At 35.8% G+C, this 14,853-nt stretch overlaps 1 protein-coding gene and 1 pseudogene across 4 annotated transcripts in view; both read left to right on the top strand.

Moving 5' to 3' along the window:
* The window catches only part of VWA3B (von Willebrand factor A domain containing 3B), a 237,656-nt gene that overhangs the window by 56,898 nt on the left and 165,905 nt on the right, over positions 1-14,853 (top strand). For all 4 annotated transcript variants that reach the window (XM_074213732.1, XM_074213731.1, XM_074213729.1 and 1 more), the window contains one exon: positions 179-276. In XM_074213732.1, the coding sequence (XP_074069833.1) occupies positions 179-276 (98 nt within the window). The remainder of the gene's footprint in view (positions 1-178; positions 277-14,853) is intronic.
* On the top strand, positions 7,385-8,903 carry LOC141506721 (calponin-3 pseudogene; annotated as a pseudogene).

Raw genomic sequence — 14,853 nt, 5'->3', positions numbered from 1 at the left:
AAGAGTGTCCTACACTCCATGTATATCTAAGACTTGGCTCCCTTCCAAGCAAGTGCCAGTTCCACAAAGACCCTATGTAGCAAATAGCAAATAAATAAATCCCTTTAAACCCTTTTATATTCCTATGAAAAGCTAGTTTTAATCTAGTTTAATATTAAAGCACACTTTTGTTTTCTAGATTTCATGCATTTGCTGCAAGAATCGAGCCTCTCTCAGGGAATGGAAACTTTTCTCTTTCTTCAAATTTAAGGAAACTGAAAGGAAGAGTACCTCCAGGTACTTAGAACTCAAAGCTGTTTTATGTTACTAAGAGCTTTAGGTAAAAATTACACACATTTCTATATAGTTTATACCAAAAAAATATATTGGCATTTGGGGACATTCTGGATGGTCATTCTGATACATATTAACAGTATAGTCATGGGCAAAGGACAACCTCTCAGTGCCCCAGGAAATTACACCAGTGCTATAAATTACAGGTGAGTTGTTGATCTGCATCTGAGGAGGGAATTGTGCACTAGAACTTCTCTATACTTATGAAATCAAAGGAATTTCTATACCAGAAGTTCTCTATGTTGATGGAATAACACATAAAATGTTTACAAAGGGGGAGCATGATGATACAGTAGAGAGGGGCTGGGTCTGGAGTAAGGAAGACCTGAATTCAAATTTGACCTCTGACCAGTTAGTAGCTGTGTGATCCTGGCAATTCATTTAACTCTTCTTTGTCTCAGTCTTTTCCACTGTAAAATGGAGATAGTATAGCACCTACCTCACAGGGTTGTCTTGAAATAATATTTGTCAGTGCTTAGTTCAGTGTCTAGCAGCATAGTAATAAATACTTAATTCCTCTCCTCCTTTTCTTGCAACCATAGATGCCAAGCAGTATAAACATTATTGCTGATTGTACAAGTGAAAAAACTGAAGCTCAAAGAGCTTGTGACTTTTCCAAAGATCCAGGGTTCAAATCCGTCACTTTTGATAGCAAGGTCAAAACATAAAGCACTACCCTATTTGCAAGTGATTCTCATTTTCATTTTCATTTATCTTTGACAAGATACCAGCCATAACTTCCTAGCCAGGAACTTGCCTCATGTCCCATAAAGAGTTGGCATTGACTAATATGAAATAGTCATCATGATTTGTCAGCTTTACAAATAGACATTAGCCTGTTTTCCAGGGCAAGTAATATAAGTTATATAAGAGATTTAGGAGTACTATAGTTTAGTGGAATGAATCACAGGACTTGTTCTTGAACTAATAATAACTCATATTCATATAATCTATTAACAATAACAGTAATAATAATAATGATGATGATACATAGCTTTCTTTGCAGTGTTGACATATTAAAATATTGACTAGGATATGATTGGTGATGGTCAGCGACTTCTACTACTCATCCTGTCATCATTACCTTTGTCACAAGCATTATTGCTTTCACATGGAATGTGCATGAAGGTAGAAGTTGGCATTCCTCTCTGAAGAGTTGATGTAGCAATATTACTGATGATAATGTTCTGCCTTCTTATTTCAAGAAGGTTGTAAACCAGGGGACAGGTGCACATGGATGCAAAATAAATGAGACAAAATACAGAGACACAAGAGAGGAAATAATACTGTAAAATCACTCTTTAAACTGTCAGGTTAGGGTAAGAATCATTTTTGCCAATTAAAAATACATAAGACCAAAGATGAAGATCATAGGATTGAGCACTGGAAGGGACTTCAGAGGTCATCCAGTTAACAGCTTCTTCATCTGGAGTATCTTTAATTTTTTTATTAACATTCTGATAAGTATATTTTAATATAACTGATTTCCTGTGTAGTTTATTTTTACATTTAAAAACAATATTCTTTTTTTTTTTTAGGTTTTTTGCAAGGCAAATGGGGTTAAGTGGCTTGCCCAAGGCCACACAGCTAGGTAATTATTAAGTGTCCGAGACCGGATTTGAACCCAAGTACTCCTGACTCAAGGCTGGTGCTTTATCCACTATGCCACCTAGCCACCCCTAAAAACAATATTCTGATAAAGGATACAAATACTTCGCTAGACTGCCAAAGGGGGTCCCATGACACAAAAAAAGGTTAAAAATTCTTGATCTTGTTCACCCCTTTCATTTTACTGAATAGAGAATGGAGACCCAGAGAGTAGGATTGATTTGACCATGGTTAAAGAAGTTATAAATAGTATGACAGACACTGAATAAAATAGAGAATTCAGAAAAAAGGGAAAGCTGGGTAGATTTCTTGGAACCTTTAAAGCTAGAAATTTTAGCCACTTCCTTTTCCCCAGAATAAATTGTAGTAAAGGCCCCCTTATCTTTTAAGTTGCACAATAGATTCTTAGCCACTATGCAATGCATTTTGCTATCTAAAGATATATTTAATTGTGAATAAATTTTCAAACAAATTTATTATATAAGGTTTTTAAAAATGATATTTCCTTAAAAAAAATTTATTTCTTTTTCCTTTCTTCCTTTCCCCTCTCCCTTCATCTCCCTTCTTTCCTTCTTTTGTTTCACTCCTTAAAAATTTTTGAGTTCCAAATTTTTTCTCATCCTCCAGTTCATTTTTCACCCATTTGGAAGGCAAGTAATGTTTTAATAGGATTTCTGAAGTATTTTTGAAATTAAAAGATTTTCTTTTTTTTCCAAAGGGTAAGGATATTTTATTTGCATAATTCTTTTTAAAATTAATTAATTTTTCCAATTATATGTAAAGATAATTTTTAACATAGTTTTCTCCTTCCCACCATTCCCTATCCCTAACTTTGTAATCTGATAAAAGTTATATTTCCATATTAGTCACACTGTGAAAGAAGAATCAGAACAAAAAGGGAAAAACCACAGAAAGGAAAAAACAAAAAAAATGAAAATAGTATTCTTTGATCTGCATTCAGATTTGGATATGTATGGCATTTTCCATTGCAGGTCTTTTAGAATTGTCTTTGATCACTATAGTTCCGGGAAGAGCTAAGTCTATTATGGTTGATCATGGAATAATGTTGGAGTTAAGATGTACAAAGTTCTCCTGGTTCTGCTCATTTCATTTGGCATCAGTTTGTTAAAGTCTTTCCAGATTTTTCTGAAATTCACCAGTTCATCATTTCTTGTAGAACAATAATATTCTATTATATTCATGCACCTCAACTTGTTCAGCCATTCCCCAATTGATGAGCTGCCATGAATATTCTTGCATAAGTGTGTTTTTTAAATCTTTTTTTGTGATCTCTTTGAGATACAGACCTAAGTAGTGGTATTACTGGATCAAAGGGTATGCATAATTTTTTAGCTCTTAGGCATAGTTGAAATTGAAAGATTTTTTTAAAAAGTCATGATGTTAAATCTAATGATATTAAAAGCGAAAAAGCAATTGTTATTTTTTTAAATTTATTTTCCCAATTAGTTTACAATTTTTATTTTTGTAAAGTTCTTTTCCCTCCTATCTCCCCCTCCCCCTGCCTTAAAATAGCAAGTAATCTGATAAAGGTTATACATGCACAATCATATTACACATGTTTCTATATTAGTCAAACTGTGAAAAAAGAAAAGCATCAGAACAATAGGGAAAAACTTTGAGAAAGGAAAAACAGCAAAACAAATTTTTAAAAAATGAAAATAGTATGTTATGATCTGTATTCAGACTCTGGATGTCAATGGCATTTTCCATCACAATTATTTTAGAATTGTCTTTTATCATAGGTGGAGAAGGTTAGAAATCTAAACAAAGCTCCATAAGGGATGGAGAATATAAGTGAAATGCATTCTGGACAAAGGTCAAATTAAGATCTCAGACATCAAAGGAGGAGACCAGTAGGCCTGAGTTGCAGTCACTGGAGGATGCATGCTCAAGGGATAAGACTTAAGCATGTAATGAATTTCAAGCAAGGGAGGAGGAAATAGGGGTGAGATGGAGTTGGATGATGGTAAATGATCTTGAGAGAGACTGGACTCCAGATCTGGAACCTAGATTTTCCTAGTGTCTCTCCACTCCTATACAACAGAGCAACTCAATGATCCAATTTATAGTTGAGGGGACTGGGTTCACTCGGATGATTATTATCTGTTTCTGATATCATAGGAAGGTGCCAATTTTGTGTTTTTTGAAAAAAAAAATGTAGCAAGAGTTCCCTAAGAGGAGTCTGGAGAGAAGTGTCCTGTCCTATATTGAACCTTATGGCATTTAAAGTAATTCCTTAGCCAGAGTTTTGTTTTTTTTTTTTGAGTAATGTGCACTCCTTTAAGAAACATTTGTATTGGTTCCTGCAAAGGAGATCAACCATTAATCTAGAGGAGGGTTACTGACTGAGAGAGAAGTCAGCTGCAGATACAAGAACATTGTGTCCTCTTTGGATTCAGATTCCTGTAGCCACAAGGCAGAGATAACAGAGACTATGAGCTTAGGAAAACAAGTCAAGTGAGGCTAAGAGTATATTTACTGGGAAGAGAAAGTAGCACTAATTGGGGATATAGGTCTTAGAGAAATAAGGAGATGCTCATTTAACTAATTCAGTCAACAAATTGTATTGCTCCTAAATTAGGAGATGGATATACAAAGATGAATAACAATACAGTCCCTGTTCTCAGGGAGATTATGATCTAGTAAGGAGATGATATATATATACAGGCAAGATACTATAATGCGTATTAGAAAATTAAGTGCATACCAGAGACCAAAAATAGCTTGAGAATTTCGAGGAGGACCCAATCCCTTGGGGTGGGAGCCAACCTAAGAAAGCTTCATGGAAGAAGAGTCATCTTCCTGGATTAGAAGCCAAACTGAAATAAATTTTTTACAGCTAGGAATAGACCTTGTGGTAGCTTCTGTAGGTTGAGCCAGATTAAACCATTTGTACACATGGGTAAAGTCTGACAACCAAAGGTGACACTTGCTGGAGCTTCTGAATATGGAATAATCAGTGATTGCTTATAGACTACCCTTAGGAATTGGTTTTTGTATATGCAAAGATAGAAAATTAAGTGATTAGATAAGGTTAGATTAAAAGAAGATTAATTATTTAGGATTTATATTCCCTAAAAAACTTCCAGAAGAATTTGATGTAGGTTAAAACTAAATGCAAAATTTAGGGCAATTAGGGATAAAAAAAGATTGGGGGGAATAAAGCTCTTTCTTTGGAGTTTTGTGAACTTTTTTTTAAGAAATATTTTGATAACTATTTCAATATAATTTCTTTTGTAATCTTATCAATTTTATTTTATGTATTTAAAAATAGTATACTGAGAAGGCTTTACCAGATGACATTGGGATTCTAAAAATGTTAAGAATCTCTGAAATAAATGAAACATACAGAAGGGTTATTAACCAGGCATGAGATGATCTAATTATTACAGGTGGGCACTGGATTTAATTCTAAATTTCATGGGAAGTCTGACAACCAAAAAAAAACCCTATAGTAACATAATTCACATGTTATAAACATAAAAAAACACCCATAGAAAACAAATTTTGCTGATACTCACAAATTTTATAAACTGCAAAAAAACTATACAACTTTTTTTCAGTTAATAAGCATTCATTTTCCCTCCTTCCCAATTCTACATCCTTACTTGAAACTGAAGAAAAACAAAATAACACATATTCATAGACCAGAAGAGCAAATTCTCTCATTACCTATGTCCAGAAATGAATACATCATTCTTTGTCCTGGATTCATAACCTCTGTTGGAAGTGGGTAATGTGCTTCATATTTTCTCTGGAGTTGGTCATTATAAGAATCAGAACTCTTATGCCTTTCAAAGTTGTTTGAACAATGTCATCACTATGTACATGGTTTTTCTGATTCCACTTGTCTATCCTCTATGCTACCTAGCTATCCCCTCTAACTTAAGGATAAACAAAAGAGGAATGGGTTACCTTTAGGGGTTCCCCTTTCTTGGAAGTCTTCAAACAGAAACTAGACATCTACATTTTGGGTATCTTATAATGGGGACACCTTTCATTTAAGGGTTAGACTTGATTTGATGATTGTTTTTCTTGGTTTTGTTTTTGCAATGCAATGGGGTTAAGTGACTTGTCCAAGGTCAAACAGGAATTTTTTTTTAAGTATCTGAGACCAGATTGGTGCTATATCCACTGCACAACCTAGCTGTCCCCAGATTTGATGACTGCTAAGGTCCTTTCTTTCGTGCTCAAATTTGGTGATTCTATGATTCTATGATTTTTGTTCTCTCTTCTGAATGTTTTTCTAGATTTTCATTGTTGTTATTGTTAACAGACTTGAGTCAGTGTTATGTGGTTCATAAAAGCAAAGATATATATATATATATATACATATATATGTATATATATATATGTATATATATATATACATATATATATATATACATATATATATATATATATATATATATATATATATATATATATATTTGGAAAGGCAGTGGGGTTAAGGTGGCTTGCCCAAGGCCACACAGCTAGGTAAATATTGTCTGAGGTAGCATTTGAACTCAGATCCTCCTGACTACAGGGCCCGTGCTCTATCCACTGTGCCACTTAGCAGCCCCCAAAGACTCATATGTACGTTTATTTTATTGTATAAAATACTTCCTGTTAGGAATCCTGTGGAGTAGGTTGTGCTATTAGTATTTTTGCCCACTCTCATATTTTAGATGAGAAAACTCACCTCTCAGTTTCCCAGTGATCCAGAGAAGAAGGAGTGTTCATGTGCTTGGGAGACAAGTATATGATTATAATTATTTTGTTGCACCAGCAAAACTTAATAATATATAAAGGGAGCCAAGACATCAGAACAAATGGGTCTGAAATCAGTGATAGTGATTTTCAAATAGAATTTCCAGATGCATATCATGGTGAGTCCCAAGATAGCTATCCAAGGAAGGACTAATGTAGTGATCAGGGAAGTGATTATAAGATTTGCATAAAGAAGTTCATTAGTTGTCCTTTGTTTTATTCAGTGAAAACCAAGGTGTGAAGCTAGTCACATACTGAATAAACAGAAGGGCTGTCTAGCCCTTCAGACTTATCAACACTATTTATGGCACTGCAGAATTTTGTGCCAGAACCGCAGGGTTGTCTGAACTGGATAGTGTCAATACTTTATTTAGAAAAGAGTTTTGAATTTTTGTTAAACCATTAATTAGGAGCTCTTGAATTTGCCCCGAAGGTTTGGTGCTATATTGATAGAACGAGAAGTTTTTAGCTTGAAAAAACTCTTTCCTCTATCCTTAAAGACTCTCGGTATGATCCCTGTGGATTTCCATTTAGAAAAAGGGAGCTTCGCCCAGTGAATGAACTAGGACCCCTGCTGCAGCCCCATTTGTCTCTGTACTAGAGCAGACCCCTTCAGAGTCTTGGCCACTTGTCAGAACGGCGCGCGGAGCATCCCAAGTGGCTGCCAGTGGGGCCGGCACCTGGGAGGCAGCCGGTGCTTGGACGCCGCGCGCGCCCCAGGAGTCGAACCATGAACCGCCATGACCCATTTCAACCAAGGGTTTAAGAACCGGCTCTCAGAGGAGGTCAAGAACCAGACTTCCTCAAAATATGACCATCAGGTAGAGGAAGATCTTCGCACCTGGATAGAAGAAGTTACAGGCTTGAGTATTGGGACAGATACCCAGTGCAGCTTAAAAAATGGCATAATTCTCTGCGAACTTATAAACAAACTAGAGCCAGGTTCAGTGAAGATAGTCAATATATCTTTATTAAATTGGCCTCAGGTGGAGAACATTAGTAACTTTCTTAAAGCCATTCAAGCTTATGGTATGAGGCCATGTGACATCTTTGAAATAAATGATCTTTTTGAGAATAAAAACATGACTCGAGTTTGGTCTACACTGGTAGCTTTAGCAGATCTGGCTAAAATAAAAGGATTCCCTAAGACAACTGACAACATCAAACGTGCAGAAAAACAATCAATGTGTTTTGATGGATCGCTAACAGATGAACAAAGTCTAATGGACAAGCAGATAGGAACCAACACATTTGCCGGCCAGGTAGGAAAGATTGCCGATGGCACGAGGGAGCATCTATCTGATCCTCGAATGCAGAGAGGCAAGTTTTTTGACAAGACAACTGTTGGTCTGCATATGGATTCTAACAAAGGTACCAGTCTTGCTGGAATGTTTGCACAAGGTGCTGGAAGAGATATCTATGATCAGAAGATAGCATTGGGACCAATGAACAACTCAATGATTTCATTACAGATGGGTACCAGCAAAATTGCTTCCCAGAAAGGAATGAGTGTCTATGGGCTTGGGCAACAAATACATGATCCTAAATATTTTGCTCTATCAACAGAACCTGAGATACAGAGTGGGAGTCAAGGAACAGGAACATATGGGTCTGAAATCAGAGATAGTGATTATCAGGCAAAATTTCCAGATAAATATAATGGTGAGAACCAAGATGGGTAACCAAGAGATTACCAATATAGGGACCAGGGTTCTGATAATTAGATTTACACACAAAAAGCTCAACATTAGTCCATTGTTTTATTTAGTGAAAACCAAGCTAGCCTTGGGTAATTTTTATTATCGTCTTAAAAACGCTATTATTGTACTAAAAGAAATGTCACCTTATATGCATTCCTTTTTCCTTTCTCTACCTCTTTTCTAAATAGATGCCTTTAATTCTGTAACCATTATATTCTACAACATAACCAATAATTCTCATATGAAATAAAAAGAAATGTTGTGAAAGGAGGGTACACTTGTACAGCCAGTACTTTTATTAAAGATCTCTGTGTTTTTGCAAACTTTTACTTAAACTGGTGTTTTATGGACCACATGAAGCTTTTTTTTTTCTAAAAAAAGTTTAATATCTGGTTTCTATATGGAAGACTGAAACTTTCATGATTATCCTTAAATGTGCTTTATTAACTATATCTGAGACAGAATTTTAGAGATTTAAATATTGTTTCTGTGGTGTTGTTTGCTAATTTTAAAATAAAGTTATCAACAATGTGAACTAAAGAAAATGCAAATGAATTCTGATAGTCTTTGCTAGGAAAAGTTGTGGGGATAAGATTCCATACTCAAACAAATATTACAATTAAGATCTTAGAGAGGTCTTTGAAATGAACTAAGCTGGTGAAATGAGTTATATAAAATTGATAATTTTAATGTTGATGAATACAACTAGACTGTTTTCTCATAGAATTAAAATTAACTTATTAGTGAGATGTGTTGGCAAGAGCCAGCCATCAGAATCGAAATATCATAACTGAAAGAAGTCTTAGAAACCAAATAATCCAACTCTTTTCATTTTGCTGACAAGGAAACAGCAACTTGGAGGGTAGCCCATATCTCTGTCCTGAGACAACGTTTTTCTTTCTATTCTATTTGTGACAAAATCAGTTCCTAGGAATTTGTGATCTATATATCAAGTTCCCATCTCTCTCTCTCTCTCTCTCTCTCTCTCTCTCTCTCTCTCTCTCTCTCTTTCTCAAGTCCCTGGCTTGTATTGTTACTGGGCATTTCAAAATGGATATTTGGCAATATAAAAAATTAAGTTTATCTTAAACAGAATTTTTTTTTTATCTTTCCCTAAAACACTACCTACTCAGCTTCTCTATTTCTATTGAAGAGACCACCATTCTTCTAGTCCCTCGGGTTATAACATTAGTGTTATCTTTGACTCTTCACTTTTCACCTATTCAATCAGTTGTCAGATCTTGCCATTTTGACTTTCATAATCTTTCTCTCATCTGACCCTTTCTCACTACTCAAAGCCACCACTCTAGTTTGAACTCTCATCACCTCTTCCTTGGAAAATTGCAATAACCACTTAGCAGTTCTTACTGCCTCTAACCTCTCCCCATTCTAGACTGTCATCCTCTCAGCTGTCAAAACTGATTTTTCCTTAACTTTGAGTCTGACCATATCATTTCCCTATTCAATAATATCCAAGAACTCCCTTTTGCTTCTAATCCCAAATATAACCTACCATCTTTGATTTCAAAATGAACCAATCAGTAGGCATTTAGCAAATATCTACTCTGTGCTGGGCTTTGGAGAAGCAAAGGTTATGTCAGATGCTCAAGAATCAGCTTTGGAAATATAGAAAGGCACATCATTGGAACATTTGTTGTAATTTAATTGGTGAGTCATGACACAAGATTTTTTAAAATTTATTTATTTTGAATTTTATAATTTTCCCCTAATCAAACTTCTCTATGTCCATCCCCCACAGAAGGCAGTCTGTTAGTCTTTACATTGTTTCCATGGTATACAAGAGATCTAAATTGAATGTGAGGAAAAAGAAATCATATTCTTAAGGAAGAAAAATAAAGTATGAGAGATAGCAAAATTATATAATAAGATAATGGGTTTTTTAAAAAAATTAAAGGTAATAGTCTTTGGTCTTTGTTCAAACTCCACAATTCTTTCTCTGGATACAGATGGTATTCTCTGACACAAGATATTTTTTTTAAAGTTAAAATAACAAAATTTCAATTCAGTTTTTGAGGACAAACCAAGATCCCATCCCATGTTGAGTTACAAAAGAATCCCCCCCCCAAGAAAGATAAAAAATCTTAACCAAAAACCAAATCCCAAATTAAATGTCTTTCAAATTAGCTGCTACCCTAGAACAACTTGGAAAGTTGAAACTAGATTTTTTTTTCATACTTCAAGAAACAGCAAGCAATTCAGGACCCTCCTCTGGCTTCATTTAGAGATAGTGGCATTTATTGACAACTGTACTGAATAGGTATTTGTGTTTTGGGGAACCTTGCTCAAAGTGGGTATCACATTGTTTAGAAATAGAAATGAGATGGATCGAAATATGTGCCATTATAATTTAATAAAGAACTATGCTTTGATATAAACTGGATAAAGTTATAAAATCATATTTCTATTTGTAAGGAAGATCTAATTTCTAGACTACAGATCCAGTGGCATCACCATTAACCAATTGGCAGCTTCCTTAAGCACAAGAATAACATCAAGAGAAATGCATTAGCTTCTCTAAGTCTGCTTTTCCATTGGCAAACCTTTTAAGTGATGTCAAATGTCACCATCTCTGAAAGGAGAAAAAAGACTTAAGCTTTCCTCTCACGTAGGAAGAGCCATATTACTCAATTAACCCTCAACCAGCTGAGTAATTAAACATTAGCTGATGAGCACTTCCTGTAAGTTGAACTGACATGGTTACTGAATATAAATGCCATGTTTTTATGGAACTTAAGAGTTCTTATGCACCACTGCTAACATTTTGAGGGTGTAGTACCCATTCTAGAATAGAATAAAAAGACCTGGATCAGTATAGATTTCTAGGATTTCGCATTTTTGTTCCTCTCCTGAGGTAAGGAAATAGCACATGGTTAGACCTGCGAAGAAACTAAAGAGAAAGTCCAAAAAGAAATGAGATAGAACAAACTGAGAGAAAGGGGTGGTGTGGTTTACCTACCTCTAAAAGAAATATTACAAATATATTTCCTGTGTAGAAAGTAATGACTATTCTAATAGCCCCTACATCATGACTTCAGGTATTGTACCTTTGCTCTCATTCAGTTTCTGATCCTTTTAATCCTTACAGTGTTGTTTTGGGCAACATGCCATAAAAATCATACCAAGAATGGTGTAGATGTGGCAGGGAAATAAGAAGATAGTGCAAAGAACAATGATTAGGATGAGTAGCAGGATAAGTGACAGCATAGTCTCTTATCTGTCTTATAGATAGTATCTATAGTATCTACAGATAGATAGGAAGGGGGGAAGAGGAAAGTGAAGGAAAGAAGGGAGAAAGGAAAGAAAGAAGAGAGGAAAGAAGGAAAGAAATAGAAGGAAAAGAGAAGGAAAGAAGGAAGGAAATTTGAAAGGAAGTGAAGAAAGAGAAAGGAAGGAAAAAAGGGAAGGAAGGAGGAAGGAAAGAAGGGAGGGATGGAGGAAGGAAGGACTTATTAAGTACTTATGTGCCAGGTCCTGTGTTGAGGACTTTACAAATGTTCCCTGGATTCAGGAAGACCTAAATCTGAATCCTGCCTCAGACACTTATTAGCTATGTGACCCTGGACAAGTTAACTTCTCTAAGTCCCAGTTTTCTTAGATGTAAAATGGGAATAATTATAGTATCTATCTCACAGGGTTTTTGTGAGGATCAAATGAAATAAAAGATGTGACTCCTTTCAAGCCTTCAAGTTCTATGTAAACTTTATTGATTGGCATATTGGGAAAAGCAATATTTTTCTGTTTTCAGTTTGATTCAATAGAATTTAAAAACCTGTTGTGTGCCTTTAATACTGTTTGAATGTCTCACAGAGTCTAAGAGTATCATAGCTCCTGTAGAAAAATCCATGGAAGCTATAGAAAACTACTTTTTGTTTTGTTTTGTTTTTCAGGTTTTTGCAAGGCAGATGGGGTTAAGTGGCTTGCCCAAGGCCACACAGCTAGGTAATTATTAAGTGTCTGAGGCCAGATTTGAACCCAGGTACTCCTGATTCCAAGGCCGGTGCTTTATCCACTACACCACCTAGCTGCCCCAAAAACTACTTTTTGTTAGTGTAGGAAACTAGATGAATTAAGTCTAGGTTTTTTAAAGTGAGAAGACCATTCAGTTTTGCCCAACTTAATTTGGACCTAGAATCCTACTTTTTATATGAAAAATGTGATAATCTTCAGTGGTAGGATCATCAAATATTATTTAAAGTCCAGTCACCCATCCTATTATTTACTTATGAATCAGAGGACCAGATAGGAACAGTTCTAGAGTTAACAGAATAGCAGCAATTTTGGAAACTTCTTCCCCCTTCTTCTTGAGATCCAAATACATTCATTAACTGAAGCCAGAGAAGCAGTGTGGATATGTTTCATGGCTTACAAGGCTGAATGACTTTAATTATGGTTCTGTTACCGCTCAACTGGTGGGCTGCCTAGAGTCTCATAACTGTTGTAGAAAAGTCTAGAATTTGGCTAACAAGCATTTTTAAGAGCCTCCTGTGTATGAAGCAGTGTGCTGAATAAAAGAAAAAAGAAAGGATAAGATTTTTGCTTGCTTGTTTTATAAGCTCACTCTATTTGGGGAAACCAGACTTAGGAGGAGACTGGAGTACTTAATAAGTTATTGGCAAAGGGCCAGCATGGAGCTCTGTTAAAATAATGATAATAATGATGATGATGATGATGATAAAAGTAGTTCCCATTCAAAGGGCATGTTATGACTTGCTTTACATAGAAGCTGATTTGATCCCAGTGAGGTGGGTGCTGCTATTCTCTCCATTTTACAGATGAGAAAACAGAGACTTAGAGGGGCTGAGTGACTTGCTCAGGATCACATCGCTGGGAAGGGTCAGAAAGAGAATTTGAACTTAGGTATTACTGACTCAATTTTATCTGTTGTTCCACCTAGATACCTCTCTGATGAAATCTGAAGACTCACCATAGGTTCTCCTTTCTGCCCTTAACTCAGCTAGGAGGAAGCCTGAAAGCCGAGGGTTTTTCAAGAAGTGCTGGGAGTGCCTTGGCAGAACTGTAATTCATTTCTTCAGGTTGAACTAGGATGGGTGACTAGAGGCAGAAAGGGATGGTCAGACAATTCAAGGAGTGAACAAAGAAGCAACGGAGTTCAGAGATAAAGTGAAAGATCTCAGGAAAGCAGGGAGGATTATGCATTTTACTAACATTTCTGCCAGTTGCTATATTCACTTTTCCTGGGGGCAGAAGCATATTTTTATTAGTTATGAAGCCAGCCCAGGCTTTCAGCTTCTTCTAAATCAGCTACAGTTGCCAAAAAACTTTCCTTTGTTGCTACTGCTATCTGTTACTTTCCAAGGAAAGACCCTCCCTAAGGAGGTGTGTGTGGGGGAATACAACAATAGAAAGATGAGGTTTGAACTATATTTTGTAGGAAGTGTTAGAAACAAAGGGGGAGGGTTGGTAAAAGGGCATTTAAGTGGAGAGGAGCACAGATGGTGTAAAGATGAGAAATGGAAAGTTGTCCATTGTGAAAAAGGAGAGATCAACTTGATCCAAGCTAGTCAAGAGATCAGCCAGTGGATGGTATAGTGGAAAGAGCACTGTGCTTTTGCAGTCTGCAGAAATAGTTTCAGTCTTTTTATTTATTCAGTCCTCAGACATTTATTGACCTTGTGCCCTGAAACAAATTATTTTATCTTTTCGAGCTCATTCTTAAATAGACGGAGACTGGACTGCTTGACACTTTGAGGTATCTTTCAATTCTTTGATTTTAGGATTCTTTAGATAAATGTGTGGGTGCTTTTTGGATGGAGTAGGTTGGGAGCTTGCTGAGACTGGAATATAATATTAGAAGCAGTAGTATGTTCTTGTATTCTAAGTTCCTGACCAACAGAGTAACTTTATAAAAACAGTTGGGTCAGGCTATTTCAACAAAAGCATACAAGGCTAACTGTAGTTGGAAGAGGGTTACAGAGTTCCAAATCTCCATGGAGAATGAATCATAACAAAATCTATTTTTTTTTGGTTCCAGATACTGAGTTTCATTTTCTGATCTTGCTTCTAGGGCTTTTTTGGAGGGGGGGATACCCCACTAACATATCATCAATTCCATCTAAGATTGACCCAAAGATTAAAAGTGATGGTTGATTATTACAGAGTATGGAAAGTGTGCTTCAACTACTCAGTTGGAATCATTTTCTGAAAATTCTGGGAATGCCAGGATATGGTAGCAAATATTTATACTGTATGGGAGATAATGCATAGTTTCTGAAGTTGCTCAAGTGAAATATACAAGTATTGTTGATTTAATAAAACTAGATTCTTCAGATGGCAAGGTGAATATGTACATTTGCCTGAGGTTCATGGATAATTTATTTCAATAGCTTAGGACCAAGTACAATTTCACATTTATGCCTTGTACCTTCACCTTGGGAATTTGAAACTGTCCCAGACCAGG

This window comes from Macrotis lagotis, chromosome 1 (assembly GCF_037893015.1).
Source record: "Macrotis lagotis isolate mMagLag1 chromosome 1, bilby.v1.9.chrom.fasta, whole genome shotgun sequence".
NCBI lineage: Eukaryota > Metazoa > Chordata > Mammalia > Peramelemorphia > Peramelidae > Macrotis > Macrotis lagotis.
Note: the sequence above shows the minus strand (reverse complement) of the source record. Positions and strands in the feature narration are given on the sequence as shown.